The following is a 20,932-nucleotide window of genomic DNA, read 5'->3' as shown; positions in this document are numbered from 1 at the left end:
TTAATCGTGATTCAAACCATACAATACCATACCTATGCATCTCTCTAACGGTATCATCTAGCAAAAAAATAGTTAATAACTTTTACCTTTTATTTTTTTCCCTACGTGACATTAAATTTAGAAATATATAAAAATAACAAAATAATTTTAATCTTACTATTAATTATCAAAAATAAAATAAACCTAATAAGATAAGTATTTTAAATTTTCAAATTCCCCTTGACATTTTTTCACAGACTTACCATCTCTACTATAGGGACTACTAAAGTTGTACCGAAAAGATTTCCGAACACTGCAATAATGTTATGATGACGAATTCAAATCATGTTGAAACTAGACATAATGTTAGATTGTTATTTGGTGTAACTATATTAGATGTCAATTAGGTATTATTGTTTGCCAAGAAAACTTACAACAAAAGCATATAAAACTAAATGAATAGTTTTTAAAAACATAAGTAAATTATTATAACAGTTCAGAATAATATTGTAGACCATTGAAACGTTATCACTTAGGTATCAATTATCACATAACAGTTACATAATGGTTGTTCGATGATGATATGTTGTATGAGTTAAAATCCCAAAACATATTTGCTGTTCATATTATTTTAAACGTCATAACTCATAACTAATATGAAAATTAACATTTTTCAAAATACATTTTTGGTATTCGACAATAATTGCTGTATTGTTATATATTATTAAATATTTACATTCTGTGGCGATACAAACATTGCCTTCTTATATTCATGACATTAACTACGTGTTAAGGTTAATATACATAAATAATATTATAATATTAAATAGTAGGTATATATATGTATTTGCGTCGTATCAATTTAATTTTAGTTAATGGAAGTAATTACTTGTTGTGTGAAAACTGTATAAACATAAATTAATTGTTATATAATACGGGCTTATACTAATATACTTATAATAATATGCACAAAGTAAAAAAAAAAAAAAAACGTTTAACTGATTGTTAGTTTCAGTCGACTAATCAACATAATACGTGCGAATGAGTAGATATAACATGGGTCATAGAGTAATATATAAAATAATAACATCACTATTAATATTTAACTATATTAATTCGACACATTGCGCGTACTAAGCAAGTGCTCATCTCTGTACAAAAAAATAAATATGATACAATAATATAATTGTACAGGAGGAAATATGCGATGTTATTGGTATTTATGAAATTATAAGTTATAATAGATCTAATATTATGCTCTGTGAATGTGTATTGTGTTCTGCTCGTGATAGATTCCAATATTAAAATAAAATGAATTATTGTACAATTTATAATATTATATTCTCGAGAGTCGAGACACGTCCCAGCCGACACACAATGGTAGAAATCCGCGACCCCCGAAAAACTGTTCAACGCAAGCAACAATAATAATAATATTATTACTATTATTATTATTATTATTATTATAATCTCTGGTCTCCGTGCGAGTGTATCATAACAACGCTTGTGCAGCTTATAATATTATGTAGGTATAATATAATATTATTACTATTATTATTATTATTATTGTTACCGTCATCGTACGTACAATACATAATGCGGTAAAAATGTCCCGACCGCCAGAGGTTTACCTAAGGTTTTACATAATAAGAATAATGTTATATATTGGTACCAAGTTTGTCAATGACGCAATTGCAGCGCATATATACAAACGACGACGGTGCCTGCCTGCCTGAATCGACGCCCTCTAGTGGATTGCGCCAACCCGTGTTATCCAACAAAACCTCCTTGTTATGTTGTATTATTTTTTTTTCGTTTTAGTGTTACTTAAACTTACATAACCCTCTCCCGGTCACTCCGTAAGTAGTATACCATCTTATGTAAAAAAAAAAAAAATCAAATACCTAACAAAATTATAGCATTACGCGGTACCCCTCAGCCGCAGCGGATGTTTATTATAATACATTGAATTAGGTAGTCGATATAATTATAATAGTTTAACGTATATAATATAATATTAACTTTTCATTATTATTTTCCCCAATTTTACACTACAATAATATCGTTTACCCGCTAACGATATAATAATAATATAAATAATGCATAATCGGCACCGTAATAATATTTTGACACATTGTACCTAATATAATATAGCCGAGCCAATAAGTAGGTACGCACGAATAATATTTTAATAATAATTTCTTTTCGCATTCGGCATACTTAATATATTATAAAACCTATTGTTTATTAACTACACTTCGTAACGCGTGCCGAAATTTTGGATTAATATTATTTAACGATGTATAATATATTATAATAAAATATATTATCACACGTCGTCACGTCGATAATATTTTAATAAACTATGCATACAATTTTATATTTGTTCATACAGTTTATAATATTATATCGTTTAGGTACGCCATAACGCGTAATGTACTATAAAATAATGATCGTCGATCGTGTATCACACGTTTTATCAATTCGACACGAAGTGTGATAAATTGTCTAAAACAAATTAAGTATAGGTATATATAGGTACTGAAAGACACGAACGGATCACTGCATCAGGTGAAGACTATTAAAATTGTTGTGCAATTTTACGAACATCGACAATTGGGTAATATAGATGGCAAAAAATAAATAACTTTCAATGGAATATAAATCGTGAAAAATAACAAAACGAGATTAATTTTTCTGAGGGCAGGGATTTGTTGTCTCGCGTCTTATAATATAATTGTATCGTTATTATAACTTATTATAAGTGTTCAGTTAATATAATCTTCACATTATTGCATCGTCATATAAGTTGTAAGTTTCATACATTCTACGTTGTTCTTATATTTGCAGCTATATGCATTGCCACGGCGAACCTGTTGCTACAGCTGTTGACAGATCGCACACAAAAAAAATTCTATATAGGTGTGGGTTGGTAAGAAGGTAGATAGAAAATATATATATATAATACAATAATTTACACTCGCTAAACTTGCCCTTGAGTCCGACTGACCGTGAAAAATCAGCAACGCTGCCGATAACATCACTAGTAATTTATACATACAGAGTGTCTCCTAGCCTATAGGTACACCAATAAATTTAATATATTTTTCTAATAAATATTTTCAAAGTATATACCAAAATAAATGGTAACTGAAAACTGTAACTGTTCGTGATGTATAATATGAAGAGCCATAATATTATTATAATCGGTATTAAACCATTTTCTGCTGCAGGTTTGCTTACATAAACTTAAAATAAAATGTTTGAATTCGTGTTGCTAAAAATTCGTAATAGCTATTTTACGGAATTGATTTATATCAGATGGAAACAAAAGCACCATATTATTCACAATTAAAAGCTAAATTTAATGTAAACTATTATTTTGTCGAGTCTCGATAACTCGAATTCCAAAATCTCGAGAACCTCGATAAATTGAATTTTTTTTTCTTACTCATTCAAGTGTTTTTAAGTTGGATTTAGATGTATAAATCGAAAAATATACACATAAGACGAATTTATTTTTATTTTCCTTGAGATTGAAGTTATCGACACTCGACCGTATTATTGTTATTAATTAAGTAGATATTCATTTTTATTGTATTATATATAATATATAATGATTTTCAAATCGAAATTTTCATAAATGAAAACAACGTGTTTATACTTGGGTACGTATTATTAATTTTATTTTCCTTGTATGCACGTCTTCTTATGTAAATATTCATATATACACAGAGTGGTCATCGACATGCCTCAAGAGACAAAAATCCTAGTTTGGGTCGTTAAATATTTAACACGGTATTATACAATTTAATTTCAATTATTATTTTTGTACGCCATTAACACTTAACAAAGGACATAGGGGATAAAAAATACAGCTCCCCAGTTCAACAGTCAGCGTTAAATATATTATGATACCTAATAGATTACTTATTATCATTATAATTATTTTATTATATTTTTTTATTTAGCTATTTAATCTATTTCCTCCGGTTAAAATTTTAAAATACATTATACAGTTACTTCTACAATTATTATATACGCCGAATACAGAGTGTATTAATTGTTTCCTCGTAAATACCCATCTGTTTTGTAGTATGCATTTTAAACCCTGCATGAACCAACTTCTAATACCAATAAGTTAAACAATAACATAACTATTTTACAAACAACTCTTGCTCCGAAACAACAACAATAATAAATAAACATTAAACAAGATGGTAAATTTTCAAAAACACATTTCAAAAATAATAATTGCTTACCCCTTTAAAGCAAATAAGTAACACTGGAGGGCATGGCAAACACAGTGTGGGACAGGTTCGTGCAATATACTATGTGCGTGAGGAAAATCCTGAAGGGTTGAACGAAAATTAAAAACGCGGAGTAAAGTGGATTTATGATAGAATCCTCTATTTCCCTAAAGAAATCGACTTTATAATATATACATTGTAGTGAACACAGTTGGGTTGTGATCGTGTTGACATTTATTGGTACAACAACAACGATGGTATGTATTGGTATATTATGGGGGTATACCTGTGTAAAAAAGCATGTTTATAGTACAGTAGTACAGGATTATAAAATAGATCTTTTGAACATATTATCATCATACGTGTAACGTGTTGGGAAAATGAAGTATCGTTATTATTATTTATTCCTATTAATTATTAAATATTCATAAATTTATAATCATGCTGCACACGTGTGTAAAAACAGCTGATCAGTAAAAAAAATTGAGTGAAAGCCATGCGGCGGGGATGACCTGGATGTCAAGGTACACATACATAAAATAAAATACGAAAAATTCACGCTTTCGGCCAACGTTGACCCGAATAAAACTACTACGATTTTTTCTTCCGCTTCATCCCGCGTTTTTTAGCTAACAGATATATATACATACAGATACAGACACACACAGAGACACACAGGAATTGAGAGTAATCCAGTTGTGGACTGTGGTCCAGAATTATTTTTATGAACACATAAATCATATCCCTTAATCAAATTTAAACAGAGAAGAGAAAAATATGCAGTACATTATTATATTACTTATAGTACACTATACCTACATGTAATTTTTAAATAATGTGAATTATAAAAATTATTATTGTTTTTTCTCGTATACACTATATTTTGGTCTTCGAGTTCAAACCGTATTATATTGAGATTTTTATGAAAAACTACTCCAAGGTGGATATCGAATTTTCAAGACATTGAAATAGCGTGTTCCTAACCTTATATCTATACGGCTATACGACGGCCATGCATTCATGCTTACATAATATTATAAAATATTTCTTTATATCTTTTAGATAATGTCAATTTAGATGTCTCATTTGCTCGGCAAAGCGAATCATGGTCTCGGGGTCGACGCTATTTTTTATATACATCGACCAATGCGTTTGTATTTTTACCTATAGGACATATAGGAACCTGCAACCGAATTGTGCAGACACGCAAACAATAGTGTTGCATCGAATAGATATTATTATATAAGTACAGTTGGTAAACTGTGCAAGGACACATCGACGTCAGATTACTATAATATATATATCTTATTATGTAGGAATATATTATATACCATTATATACGTTAACACATTTACTTCTAGTATGTACTAATACTAGCCCGACCAAATTTTAGAGGGGGCATTATATAATATAAAAACAATATTAATATATAATATTTTAATATTTTTAGAGGACTAGCAACTATTGGTTTTAGGGAGGATAACGTCCCATCTTGCTACTCCCCCCCTCCCACCATAACTAAGAGTCTGTATGTAGGTTAGCTAATGAGTTAAGGGTCTAATCGGTGCAGCTGCTTTTGAGAGCATAAAATCCAAATAAAGAATGTACACGACACCAGGTTAGGGCTTACACATTATGACGTATAGGTATATTGGTACACACTTATTATTACAACAACAAGCAGTCACGCACATGAGCACGCGCACGCGGGTCGTAGTTACCCGCGCAACTCTCTGCACTCTGTGTATTATAATATTATTGTTATATAACACCGTTTAATTTGCTCCGGAGGTCTCCACGCGATTCGTGTGTTCCTTTTAAGGCGTGTAATTAGATGTTATTGTTTCACCGACAGCACCGTGCATAATACACCATAATAATATAATATTATTTATTATTTATTTCATATGATATATGCAATTGCAATTCGTACAAAACCGCTTAAACTATGAAATCATATTACGATATCGACCAATTTAAAATACACGTATTAATATTTAATAATCGGGCCTAGATACAACGAAACTGCTCAAAACTTCTCTAAAAATCGCACTAATTCTCATCCGATACACCAAAAACCACGTTATTCAATACTAATTATAAATATTTATAATATTACGTAATATAATACAACATATTTTATGAATAAACCTATCTAATTATGAATTTTAAAATACATCTACCGGAAACACATCTATATATCTCATATAGACATATTGGGGCACCCAGGTCTCAAACGATTCCAACATTCAATATCTAATACTAAACTAAAACTATTTATTTAAATATTATAAAACTATTCTTTTTTAAAATTTGATTTTTTTTTTTTAAATAAAACTATAAGGTAAAATATTTTCTCCCTCTAACCGCGATCATGGGCACAAATTGCTTAACCTAACCATATATTCCTTATAGTTTTGTTGACAACATTTTGTGATAAAACAATTATTTGCCAATTTATTAACAAAATGATACACTTTTATCAGTAGAGGTGGCAATTTTCGATTGTGTTAGTTTTATGAAAATTCAAATTCAAAATTATGAATATTTTTTGTTCATCATTCATAGTAGAATATAATATTGTATATCTATATGGCTACATTTTATACAATTCCATTAAAATGTGTTTACTTATAAAATGCTCAAAATATCTTAAGTCAAAAATTTCCGTTAAATCTGAAAATTCCTAAAATGCAAAATAAAATTTGGTATTTTTTATTTGGGATGATATGAAACATGGTTCAAAACAGGTTCATACCAAAACAAACATCGTATAGCTAGTAATATTACCACTAATAAAAAAAATGTAAAATATATTGAAATCAGCAGAGCAACTTATCAGTTACCACAAAATTGATTTTTTTCACTACCCCCTGAATTGTTATCACTGTGAACCCTTGTCCAGTGGCGCCATTTTTGTATAGAGTTGTCAAAATTTAAGAAAGCCAATTTTACTTCATTGACAGACCACTTTTTTTCAACCTAGTAAATACATGTATTATATGAATTTATAGCACATGTTTAGGATTGATGGGTTGTAAAGTTGGGTTTAGTCATGCATACAAATAATATACATCACAAAATATAAATAATATACATTTACTTCCATGCATATTAATGTACTATGGTTTTTATAGTATATTTTAATTTTTATGCGACGACCGTTGGCGCGTTTGTAAATTTTATGGCAGGTAAATAAGACCTAGAAAAAATAAGGGGTGCTAAAGTGTACTATGCCACGATCCCAATAAACTATTCGGATCCCTTTCCCTAATCACCATAACTAATTCTGCAGCAGGTTAATATTTAAAAGTATTGGCAAGTAAATTTAAACCACGGACACAAACTTACATTATTTTTAAATTTTATGTTTTTTAATGTCATTAAACTATTTTAAACAAACTTAAATTTTTGACTGTAAAACAGAATTATATTATTATATTTCGTTATTATTATTTTTAATATTATTAATTATTACTGCTGTGTCAGTCTATTTATTAAAACATTTATTTTATACAAACTTAAGTTTTTGACTGTATAACAAAATTATATTTCATCTAAATTATGGTTAATATATTTTTTTATAAATCGATTAATTATAGCTATCGTAGGCGATTCCAGTACAAGAGTAGGTAGTGACCCTCTTAGGAGGCAATTCGAGTGAATAATATTTTTGAAATCGGAAGGCAATTCGGGTAACCTTTTTAAAAAAAAAATTCACGGGAGGCAATTCGGGAGCGTCCGGTTTACAGTATCTATACGCGAGTTTATATATATATATATGATATATTAAAACAAATTAAAATAGTACAAAAACCACATTCTAAAAATTATATTATTTTATAAGGCTAATTATAAATTTATATGATTTCATACTATCCAAGATTAGGTAAATACTTATAAAAAAGTAAAATAACTATCAGGTAGGTACACAACCCGAAAAACGAATTCGAACGTTTAATTATAATATAATATTATACATTTATAAGGATATATTATACAGTAGGTAGGTAGGTATATGTTTATAGTACGAGATGTTAAGAATATTAAAATTTTTTTTTTAATATCGTTATTTGTACAGCTCGTTTCTAATTATACATTAGACCGTACATTATACGTGCATATGTACACATAGCAATGGAGTAAACAATATAATATTTGAATACACGAAATTGTATAATGTGCATCTTTCGTCTCCCGTATATCGTCTGCTCACCAACTGATATCTTTTTACAGGTTTTAGATCTATACTGCTGCAACTACTGAGCTACATTACGAAATTATATTTTATATAATATTTTCATGTGCGTGTGTATATTTAGGACGTATATTACTATATTATATATGTAATTTAAGTATTTAGGTATAGTAGGTATAGCTCAGAGACGGATTTACACAATTGCCACCCCTAGACAATTTTTTTTTGCCACCCCATTACGACTTAGTAAAAATACAAAAAAACGAAATATGTAATCTATGGTTAGTATTTAGATAATAGATAATATACGTTCCGGCAGTCGTTCGATTATTTACTTGGACGTTTATTGTTATGTATTAGTATTATCAAATAATGAAGAAATTATATTAACAAGAATATTATGTTATACAAATATTAAACATTTTCATTTTCCATCCTTCAAAGTAATCACCGTACATAAGAAAATCAAAAAGAAACTTGGAGTATATTTTCAATAAAATATTGGCCTAAAATTGCCGCCCCTAAAAATTTGTCGCCCTAGGCAACTGCCTACTTTGCCTGACGCTAAATCCGCCACTGGTATAGCTATTACTTTATGTACGATTACCGAAGATACGCGTAACTAATATATAATAATATTATGCAAAGCCACGGGGGTAATCGATAAATATTGGCAGAGTAAAACTTTAACCTTTGAGTAGGTATTAAATGGTAAGCAATATAGGTTTATAGTAGGTATATAATTATATTGTGCCACCTTTGCCAAGGCCCGATCCGATTACGTGACGTATTTTTATTCGAGCAGACGAGCAATTGGCTTTTTTGGAACTCTAGTGTATATACTATATAGTAGGTACTACAAATAGATGTTACATGCCAGTGCACTCGTGTCTCTGAAATTCATATGTTCACCATTATGTGTATATTTTATATACCATGTATATATAACTGACACACAAAATAATATGTATTAAAACATGTTTACATCCTATTAATAGTGTTACGTAAATGGGTCATCGGGAATCCAACATTTTATTATTCTAATTCTAGATTCAGAAGGTAGGTTAACAAATTTCGCGATTTTGACAAATTTTGTCGGAATTTTAACTTTAAAAAAAAATCTTATTATGTACCTATAGAATAATATTGCATATTTTTATTATTTTTAAATTGGTAAATATAAGAAAAACTTAGGTGGAATCTTGTATTTAATTATTTTGATTTTTGACAGTGCTCTAAATGTTTGTCAACACATTAGAAAAAAAAATCAAAAATTTCAAATGCCCAAAAACACCATTCTATGTTAAAAACAACGTGAACAACTAAATATAAATTATATAAATCAAAGAGTCTATACAAATGACTAAGAAACAACAATTTACAAATTTATTTTTCATCAAACAATTTTTGAAATAAGAATTTAAACGTTGTCTTATGTCAAAATAGACTAAAAATTAACTAAATCAATTTGTATAGATTATAACTATCGCCGATTATAATATTATTATTTTTTTAATCTACTGTAACTTGAATTAGGTAATAACATTTTACATATTATGTAACAACACTATACTAGTACTTCCATTTTTTTTCCACAAACAATTTTGTTTTGGTACATAATAATTGTATAACTATAATATATATTATACTTAATATTTATAATATATAAGTGAGAAATTTAAGTAGGGCAAACCGATACATATATTCATTAAAAATAAAAATATGTATAAATCGTATCGTTGACTTGGACAGTTGGACGCATATTGTATAGTTGCTGACGTGTATATTAGTACATTATCGTATTTTTAAAAGTTTATTCGATATCTATGTTTACTACAATTATCAATATATCTACACCGTGTGCAACTTTATGAAAGAAAACAAGCTCTTATTAATAAATCATTGAACTAAATCAAAAGCTAGTCAAAATATAATATAGATTATGTTATTATCGAATAAACAAGATAAGTTTATACAATTTACATACTTAAACTAACAGATTTAAGAAACTTCGTGAAAAATTGATAAAAAATTGATAAATTAATGATTGTTTATATTTCAATCCAACAAGTATATTGAAAAATTGAAAAATAAAATTACACTATTCAAAAAAATATGAAAAAATAAGCTCGATCTCGTCAACGAAATAATTGATATAAATCATAAACACTAAACAGTTTATAGAACTATTAATTTTTAGTAAAAATCTTATTATAATTTAATGTTGTTCAAACTTTTAAATAATAGTTAGAGTATAATATCTCTTATAGAAAAACTTATATTTTTAATAAATATTTTTAGTAAATGAGTAAGGCTAATTTTTATACCTAAAACGAATATACTAATAATTATATACTATAATATATCCTCTGATAGTTTGTATTATCAGTTTGTACCTACATGTTTTTTGGTAATTCTGTAATTGTATGAAGATATGTTTTTTTCTACTTAATCAAGATAATATAAAATCTATTCGCATTGATACGTTGTTATTATTGTTTTAGATTAGGAGTAAATTTATCGATTTTATGAATGATGTAAGTTTTTTTATTGTATTTGTGTACATGTACGTGTTGTATCCAAGGGGGGGGGGGGGTTGAAGGTTGTAACGCTTTGTAAGCTATAGAAATTTGACATTATCGACTTTTTATTTTTTTCTGTAAAAAAGAACATGTTTTTTACTCGGTCAAAAAGTTTGAAAAATCTAAAAACTTGATTTTTTTAAATACATAGATATTTGAAGTTCTAATTTGTGCGAAATTTGATATTTTAATTTTCAAATCTATTATAATAATCGTAGATTACATCACTATCGTATAATAATAATAATAATAATAATAAAAATAAATAAATTTCTATTTTCATACCGGTGTAATACGCCTGGTTGAACTTTATGAGGGCCGCGTGGATCTTGCCCTGTCTGTACAAGGCCTTTCCCTCGTCCAGCAGCTCGGAGGCCCGCAACTGCACTGGCCACAATTTCTCGACCAACGACTTAACGAGTACGTCTACGTGTGGCTGGAATGGCGTGCGCCCACCGCACTTGTGGCACACTAACGGTTTGCAGACGGCACCACCCCCGCACCTCCGGCAACACGTGTGACCGCATAGCAACGTGATTGGTTCTCGAAGCACTAGGTTGCAAGCGCAGCAGACGAACGGACAGGACTGTTGCTGCTGATGGTTTTGCCGGGTATCGTGATGATGGATGTGGCTTTGGTGTTCCTGATGGTTGTTGTGTTGCTGCTGTAGTAGTAGTAGTTGTTGTTGTTGTGGCGGTGACGATGGTTTTGGGCTTGTCTGGGAGTCGTCGAACTGCTGTCGGATCAGGTCGAGGAAAGCCGAGGTCACGTGCCACAGACAGTCGGCTGGTAGTGGGCCCACCCGGAAACACTGGGCGTACAGATACAGGGATTCGCATACTCTGCCGCACTTGGCCACCGAATCGGCGTACGCGATGCACTTGTCCAAATTGTCGTAACCGACCTGGACACTGCCATTTCGGATCTGCTGCAGTTCCTCATGTTGCTGCTGTTGCAGCTGCTGTTGTTGGTGTTGTTGTTTCAGCTGCTGATGTTGCTGTTGCTCCTGGCGGAGTGCAACAGGTTCACTGCTGCCATAAGTACCGATGTAGAGACCGGATAATTTATCGTTTGCTACCACTTTGGCCATAAAATCATTTATCCTAACTCCCAACTCTTGACTGAAGAACGACATTAACCTGCGAACAGTGCACAACATGTGAACATCATCATCACTCATACCAAATAACATAACAAACTATTTAAATAAATTCGTGCATTCATAGCAGTTGTTGTCAAGCCTACACGACTGAAAAAAATAAAAATAATTTTTGATGCATCGTATATATTGTATATAACCTATCTTACAAAGTTAAAAATATATTTGTACTATGGATGGAAAACACCTACCCCTAAAACGTAACGTCACTTGCAACTGCGATAGATTACCGTCATGGCACGTGATAAAAGGTAAAAACACTACAAATGTATGTCACTTTATATTTGCCCATATTATACAGGTAGTAGGAGTTGTAGAACCTACTTAGTACTTACTATGTATATGTGTTTAATATAACAATTATTTGGCATCGACCATCTGTGCCGAATGCGTTATCATCGCATACGAAAATGTGATCAGTTACTTTTTATTTCATCCGTTTAAATCGAGTCTTGGCTCTCTTGAGTACATTATTTATTTTTCAAGACGCGTATTTACTATTTGTTAACGACTTACAACTCCGATGATCATAAATTGTAAAATACTATGTTATATTATTATTTTTGCTATATCACTAACACTAAACCAGTCCAACCGATACATGACCAACGTAAATTCATAAGTAAAGCACGTGTGCACCGCACTCCCTCTTTCGTTCCCACTGGTTGACCGGGCACCGGCAATTCTTAACGTAGCAACAGCAAGCGAGCGAGTGTACGCGCCTGACGCCCACTCCCTACCCTTCACCACACATGCCGTTCCGTTTAGACGTATTATTATAATTATATATTAACGGTTACGTAATGCGGGCAGAACCAGTCAGAAATGTTTACAAGAACATAATGACATAAAATCTACGTACACAATCTCATAAGCTTGCACATGTTATCGTCAGGTTAGAGTACGGTCGTTTTTTTTCTTTTTTATCAAAATATATTATGTTATTACTTGCAAGGTACCTACATGCGATCACCGGAATACAATTTTAATAATTTACTGTAGACAGACATTGGATGTTTGATTTTCGGAAGATAATATCGTTGACATTTTTGTTTGATTGTGATTTTTAAGCATTGCCTAATGCCTATAATTATGAGTTATCATACTCCCACGTGATTATAGGTACAATAATAATATTATAATGTTGACATTTGATTATTTCAATATAATATTATCTCATGGTATGGTAAATTAGCATGGATGAAACTAAAATTGACTATACCTACAAACAAAAAACAAATTGTTCGACTGAAAATCGGATGTATAATTAACATAATATATTAATATAAAGGGTGATTTTTTTAAGTGGGTACGCTAATTATCTTGAAAAGTATTTACTTTTTTCAAAATATTTTTTTACATGGTTTCAAGTTGTTAAAAGAACAACATTTTTATTAAAAAATTATATTTTTAAATATTTTTTATCATTATCATTTTTTAAGTTTTTTACTTTTTTGAATGACAACATAGAGTTTTGATTTCATATTCCAAAGCAGAATATTTTTTTAAGTATTTTGATTCATAAAAATCAAATTTAGGACGAGTAGTTTATGAGTTATAAGTATTTTAAGTTTAGATTGGCAGAGTGGAGTGGTACCCCGCAAAATTTTTGTTTACTACTCCGCTTGTAAAAACTTTAAATACACATAACTCATAAACTTTAAATACGGTGGAGACTCGTTTGCGCACATTTTCATATATTTTTTAAATTTACGACAACTCGTTTGCGCACAAAATAATAAACAATTAAAACCAGCTTTTAGATACAGTTTTGGGTGTACAGGGTGTCTTAAGCTGCCCAACACGTTCAATATTATTGATATCAATGATCACCCGTTAAAAAAAATTGAAGTACCTTCAATACAGCCAATACACGGTCAATATTGATGGTGTATGGGCCGCTTTATCAGACAGGAGTAGTACCGTAATTTATTGTAATTTGACAAAATTGTGAATAATGTTTCTACGGAAGCTGTTCTAAAATAAATAACTAAAAAAACATTTTTAAACCCGCCAGTCTATAACATCAGAATATGATGATACTGAAAGTCTTCAGCCTTAAGGGCTTCGCCTAAAGGGCGAAGGAAAATGTTGTTTGACTATAATAATTATTGTCCACTATATCAGTGTTGACCAAATTGAAAATATGGAGGTACGCGTAGATTATGTACACCCGGGAGATGGTATTTTGCGCCACTTTTATTACTTGTAATTTACGCCACGAATAGGTACATTTAAGTACGTATGTAATTTGCGCCAAAATATAAAAATATAACATGTATTTTGCGCCACATATACTAATTAATTTTGGTATTTTGCGCCACTAAAGAAAACAAAATGGAATATGTAATAATTTGCGCCACACTTTCAACTTTATTAGCAGTTGGAATTTACCAGCAGATAAATTTAGTGATATCGCCACGTATAATAACCACGTACCACTCCACTCTGCCAATCTAAACTTAAAATACTTATAACTCATAAACTACTCGTCTTAAATTCGATTTTTATGAATCAAAATACTTAAAAAAATATTCTGCTTTGGAATATGAAATCAAAACTCTATGTTGTCATTCAAAAAAGTAAAAAATGATAAGGATAAAAAATATTTAAAAATATAATTTTTTAATAAAAATGTTGTTCTTTTAACAACTTGAAACCATGTAAAAAAATATTTTGAAAAAAGTAAATACTTTTCGAGATAATTAGCGTACCCACTTAAAAGAATCAATATACCCTATACAGAGACTGTAATACAGACAATATAGTTATTACAAGATAGAACACCTATTATTCGTATTTTTTTGTTCAGAATGGACGAAATTGCACAATGAAACGAGAACATCCAACACAAAGTTATACGCACTTTGTAATTTCGTATTTCGCATATTAAATTTCGTAATGTACACAGCAGTGTGTATAACAAACTCATAAAATGTTTATAAATCATAAATCATCAGAGCGAGATCTAAAAAGTGTTATGTTATGATTTCCACGGCTATATGTGAATAATTATAATAATAATATATTATATGCAAACGATTGAAATGAAGCGAGGCCTGAGCGCGCAATGAGCGCACGATTGAATGTTATTAGGTCATTTCTGTTAGCTATGTATTATTCTTATTGAGACACTGCAAGCGTATACCACCTAGTTACGATCCTTCGTTTTTCGTTTTTGCAATCGCGTGCTGTGTAGATTCACCACATAATTGCGTCTGTTACGAAATAGTATAATAAAATACAATATAATATTATTATGTACCGTCCCAACGCATTTATACCATTTAACAACACATAAAAGCTGATTAAGTAAATACATCGTTCTTCTCACCTATAACAAACTTTTTAAAGTAGGTTTTGAGAATAAAAATCCTCTGAAGTCAAGAAATGACGACTTGCAAATATATGCTAACGAATTTTATTCTATATCCCGCAGCAGCCCATTTTCTATCATATATACATTTCCGTACTTATATATTATTATAATATCTTATGTGGACTGCAATGTTTAGATATATCTACTCTTAAAATATTATAATATAGTATATAGCGGAAATTCTGACGCCATATCTCGAGTATAACACACAGATACCTACACTTGGTCGTTGGTATAATTTTTTCAATATTTCAGTACTTACCTAACGTGTAAAACCGATTCCCATTCCATTTCCCTATATATTATGTACCTATATTATATTATGAGTAGTTAAATCTAATCTAACCTTACCAAATTATGTTCACAAAATATATCACTTTCACTTTTATTAATCATTTAGGTACAGCTATACTGTAACCAGTGGTGTGCTATGTGTGTGTGTTGTGTGTGTGAAGGGGGCTTACGTACAGAGTTAAACGGCGTGTAGTATATACTCACTTTTTTTTACCTTATACTCACTAAATTTACGATAGGTACGTGGATATATGCGGCCATATGGCCCGCACGCATACGTATTAGAATTTTCAGTGACGTAAACAAGATATCCTAATTCCTCTAAATCTTCAAATAGTACTTAGTTATTACCTACTTAAAAATATCATCTGAATATCAAAAATTAATTTGTTATAAAATTATGAGTCTTGTAAGAACTTACGACTTTATGACTTATCCTATATATAACTCTATATCAACTACAAGTGTTTTGAAAAAAGATTACTAACACTTAATTACCTATATTCCAACCAAACCTTAATTGTAGACACACCTAGCTATTTTACATCTAAGTTAGGTACGGGATAATTCTTCAAGCATACTCATCTCCATTTTTCCTTAAATAATGCATTTATTTAAATTATTTTTTATTTTTTATTTTTTTTTTTTTTTTGTACTGCTCAAGCACACCTAATGGCTATGCAACTTCTGTTTTTTTTTTAAATTTTTAAGACCCCCTCCCATTTTTACAATTAATTTAAAAAAGGTCGTTGTAAGAACCTATTTCAAAATTTTCTTCGATATTTAAATATTAATAAAAAGGTCTAAGGATGATATTTCATAAAATTTGCTTTACAAAACTGTAAAACAGATTTAATAATAATATAATATTGAGGATGATTAATACTTTAATACTACCATTTTTACAAACTATAAATGTTGATAGATTAATATAAAATCACAATAATATCCATTGTAGTCATATCTTCCAAATCCAATATCTTTAAACTATTATCCTGAGTATTATCCTTAAAGTAGATAATATGTAAAGTAAATAACTCCAAAACTATCCATTGGAATTTTGATTCTAATACGACAAAGTTTGCACAAAAATGAATGTTCTTATTTGAATAACATATAACTTCATATCTTCACATGACATAACAAAACTTGAGAATTTTAAAATATGGCTTTTTAGTATATTTGAAAATTCTAAAAATTAGATTCTTAATTCCTGTACTGTTGAAAGAAAAAAGGGTGATCATGCTTGATGAATCAAACTGTATGTAATTGTAATATGCATGCCTACTCGTTTTTGAGATAGTTGGTTATTAGTTTTAATTAACATTTTAACTTTTAAATACCAATATAGATATATCAAAACTTGTTTGAAACAATGTTGGATAGTCAGAATGTGATACTTTATTATCTTTTTTGTTTTTTTGATTTAAATAAATAAGCCTCAGCTTCTATGGCCATTGGCATACAAGAAGTTTGAGGTTAACAATTTTTAAGGATACAGTATTTACATATTACATAAACAAGAACAGATTATAAACTATTTATAAGAATGGTTTTAATTAAAAAGGTCATCATGTAAATTATGGTATCTGGATGGAGAGCTACTTTATTATCTTAAAAATTCCCAATAAAGGTGAGTGTAAACTTTTTATCTACTAACCTATTGTGATTTATATTTTTACATTTCTAATTAGTAATGTTCGAAGTACCTATATAAATTCCTATATTCTATGTGAAATGAGTGAGAAAGCATAAACACGACTTTTCAATGTACCGAACAAATTAAAACTATCATATCATATTCATGTGACGAAATTATTTTATCAAAAAACGCAAAGAATCTATTTTTTTTCATAGAGACAGTTGCATGACAAAATTAATTCTATTTTTTTATCGTTTTTCATGAAATCGGAAATTGTACTACAAAATTAGTTTACACAAATAAATAGTAAGTATATTCGATAATACACGATATACACGATAATATAAAAAATGTGCATGTATTTTTATAATTTCTTTATAACTCGATAAAGATAATAATTATAGTAAAATACTTTTGATTAATGATCATATTTAATCAGAAAATGAAGATTGCTAATAAGCAAGTAAAATTTTTTTTTATTATTATTAGGTAGGTACCCAACCTACACCAAGTAGATTTAACTAATCAAGACGTTACTTATAAAGTTATAACTAAAACTCCATAGAAATTGCATCTCAATAAAACCATTAACCAAAAAATGGCTGGACCCTCCAGTAAAGCTTACACGACATGAAGAGACCATGATCGCCAGAGTACGCATCAGACATACTAGAATCACCCACTCCTATCTTATGCATAGAGAGCTCAAACCCAGGTGTGAAACGTGCAACTGCGAACTCACCGTTAATCATATTCTTAGAATGCCCCACTTACCATAACGCCAGATCAAAAGCAAACATAAACACCTCCTCACTCAAAGACGCACTCGGACCAGGACAAGAAAAAAACATAGTTAACTTTATCAAGATGGCCGACCTCACAACCAACATATAAGACAAGAACCAAAGACAGCACATCACAACTATCAAATCTCCATTATATTATAAATTAAACATGTAAACCATTGTAGGCTAATAAACCTTTGTATTTGAAACGTGTATTTGAAGCCTTTAATTAATAAAAAAAAAAAAAAGAAAAATTGCATCTACAAATGTTTAATGAGATATTATTAACAATAAATATTATGGATTATTTCAATATTATGAAAAGAATGTCCATAAGAAATACATTTTACATATTGCTATGTTTTATGCAAAAATTATTTTATTATTACTTAGAAATACTATTTAGATAAATTAATGTATCCTATGTATATTTTTGTAAGGTAATAAAAAAAATATAAAATCATATTTTCTTTAGTTTACAATATAATATTATAATATTATAACATAAAATCAATACCTATTTTTTTTTAAATTTCAACTAGTGATAAAAATAATCATGATCCGTGTAGGTACAACATCAAATCATGTGTGAATTCCAAGACAGTTGACGTCAATCACAAAGTCCCGTAAGACGTAAATAGATATATTTATAATACGCTAAAAAAATATGATAAGAACTTTTGTCCATATATAATTTTGTATATTATACCTATGTATAATAACAGTCATCAATATTTCTATACATTATGAATCAACTATTTAAAATTTAAAAATTAATTTGAATACATAAAATAAATATCAATTAAGAAAATTAAACCGAAGTATTTTAACATAAAACAAGAGATTCTAATTTAAAATACAAATTTAATAACTATAATCACTAGCCCGTATAAAATAATCTATAAAAAATTATGACCATCTAAAGAAATATTTTATTTTGATAAACATTTTAAAGTAATACTTTATGCAATTTTGCACTAGTTAGATGAACTCTGGACAAATATTTGATAATAAATTATAATATCATTAAGCAATAACTTATCAAGATAAGCACTGTTAAAAAATGTTGTTTGTAGACTTAGGAAACACATTAATTAAAATTGTTTTATTGAGACAAACAACAATTAGAAGAAGAGTCTTTAAAATTTCAATTGACTTATAAATAAAAATAACTAAACAATTCTTAAAATATTAGGAAAAAGTTCACATTTGCAAACTAAACAATTCTTCATGAATTATTTATTCAAGTAGCATTTAATTGACATATTATAGAAGTGATGGACATCAATCGTTTAAAAATCACACCTATGAAAATGATTGTAAAATATAAATATATAAATCTTATACTTCTATGAATAACTAATAAAAACTAAAATTAATCATGGTAAAAATGTCTATGCATAAGAAGTTTTAATTATTTTTATACTTAAAATATTAATATAACTAATAGACATTATTTGTAACTACGTACAAATCTAAAAAAAAGTAAATAGGTACATAATATGTTTAATGTTAAACATAATATCACGCGATAATTCGTATGTATAAAGTAGGTATAATATAGTTAAAAAAAATAATATTAAACCATTTTAACTGTTATTCGTCACAGAAATAAATTCAAACGCAAAATAAATGCAAAATGTTAGTTAATATTTTTAAATTTAAAATTTAAAATAAAATGATTGATATCATAAATACGAAATAATAACATAGTAACTAGTATTGATTCCTCAGCTATATCACAACTTCAGTATTATATCTGCTAAAATATAATTTTAATTACATAATAAGTTTCGATAAATTGCTTCACGCGGTACGTAATCAAATACAATTAGTTTTATCCCACGCGCGGGGTCCAGGAGAGAAAAATAATTACCATTATATGGTATTATGTGGTAATAGGTATATATAATATAATATACAGTATATCATGTATTAGTATGTGTATACCTAATATATAAGTGGTTCACATAATAGAGCAGTATTATATTTATTATATTATATAAAAAAATATAGTAATAATGATCTCCCAGGAACTCACAGCCATCAAGATCAAGGTTTTTATCTGAACGATATACCTACGTATTACGTATTATTTTTCGTACATATATTTTATTATTATTATTTCTACTGTGTACTTGCCCACAAAAAACGACGAAGCTATTTCCTAACCAAACAATACTATAAACGTGTATATTGTTATGCCGTTATGCCATTATGGCAATCGTATTTTATGGTTTTGCCGACGGGCGGGCTACAATATGAGTGATTTAACCCAGCACAACTCATGCCCCACTCCCACAAACACACCAGCCGATCGAATGATTACAAATTAAAACATTGAAAGAGTTACGTCGTCATCGTCGCGTGCTCGCGTCGGTCGTGTACCTATAACTACATTTTCTAGTGGATATAAAATTTATGTTTTAAATTTTTTTTTTCATTTACGATGCGTCTCATGATGAAAACACAATATTATTATGTCGTACACAGCGAAGGCCTCCAATAATTTTCATCACACACTTTTCTCGTAGTATCACATTACTCACACACGCTGCTGCTACACGTATAATAATAAATTATATTTTATAGCGTTACTATTGTCTATTATAGAGCTTTGAATCTGTGATGTGCCATATTCACCACGGGTGCAACACGTTCTCC

General features: G+C 29.3%; 1 protein-coding gene across 4 annotated transcripts in view; it reads right to left on the bottom strand.

The window, feature by feature from the left end:
* The window catches only part of LOC107163527 (LON peptidase N-terminal domain and RING finger protein 2), a 55,524-nt gene that overhangs the window by 20,730 nt on the left and 13,862 nt on the right, over window positions 1–20,932 (bottom strand). For 2 of the 4 annotated variants that reach the window (XM_089222960.1, XM_015510984.2), the window contains exon 2: window positions 11,295–12,148. In XM_089222960.1, coding sequence (XP_089079086.1) covers window positions 11,295–12,144 — 850 coding nt within the window. In that variant the 5' untranslated portion in view covers window positions 12,145–12,148. Of the gene's footprint in view, window positions 1–11,294; window positions 12,169–12,503; window positions 12,523–20,932 lie in introns of those variants that run through there. The other 2 variants (XM_089222959.1, XM_015510983.2) reach the window with 2 other exon arrangements.

The sequence above is a fragment of the Diuraphis noxia genome, unplaced genomic scaffold (assembly GCF_037042655.1).
Source record: "Diuraphis noxia isolate RWA-SAM2 unplaced genomic scaffold, SU_Dnox_SAM2 contig0003, whole genome shotgun sequence".
Classification (NCBI taxonomy): Eukaryota; Metazoa; Arthropoda; class Insecta; order Hemiptera; family Aphididae; genus Diuraphis; species Diuraphis noxia.
This window is presented reverse-complemented; position numbering and strand designations above follow the sequence as displayed.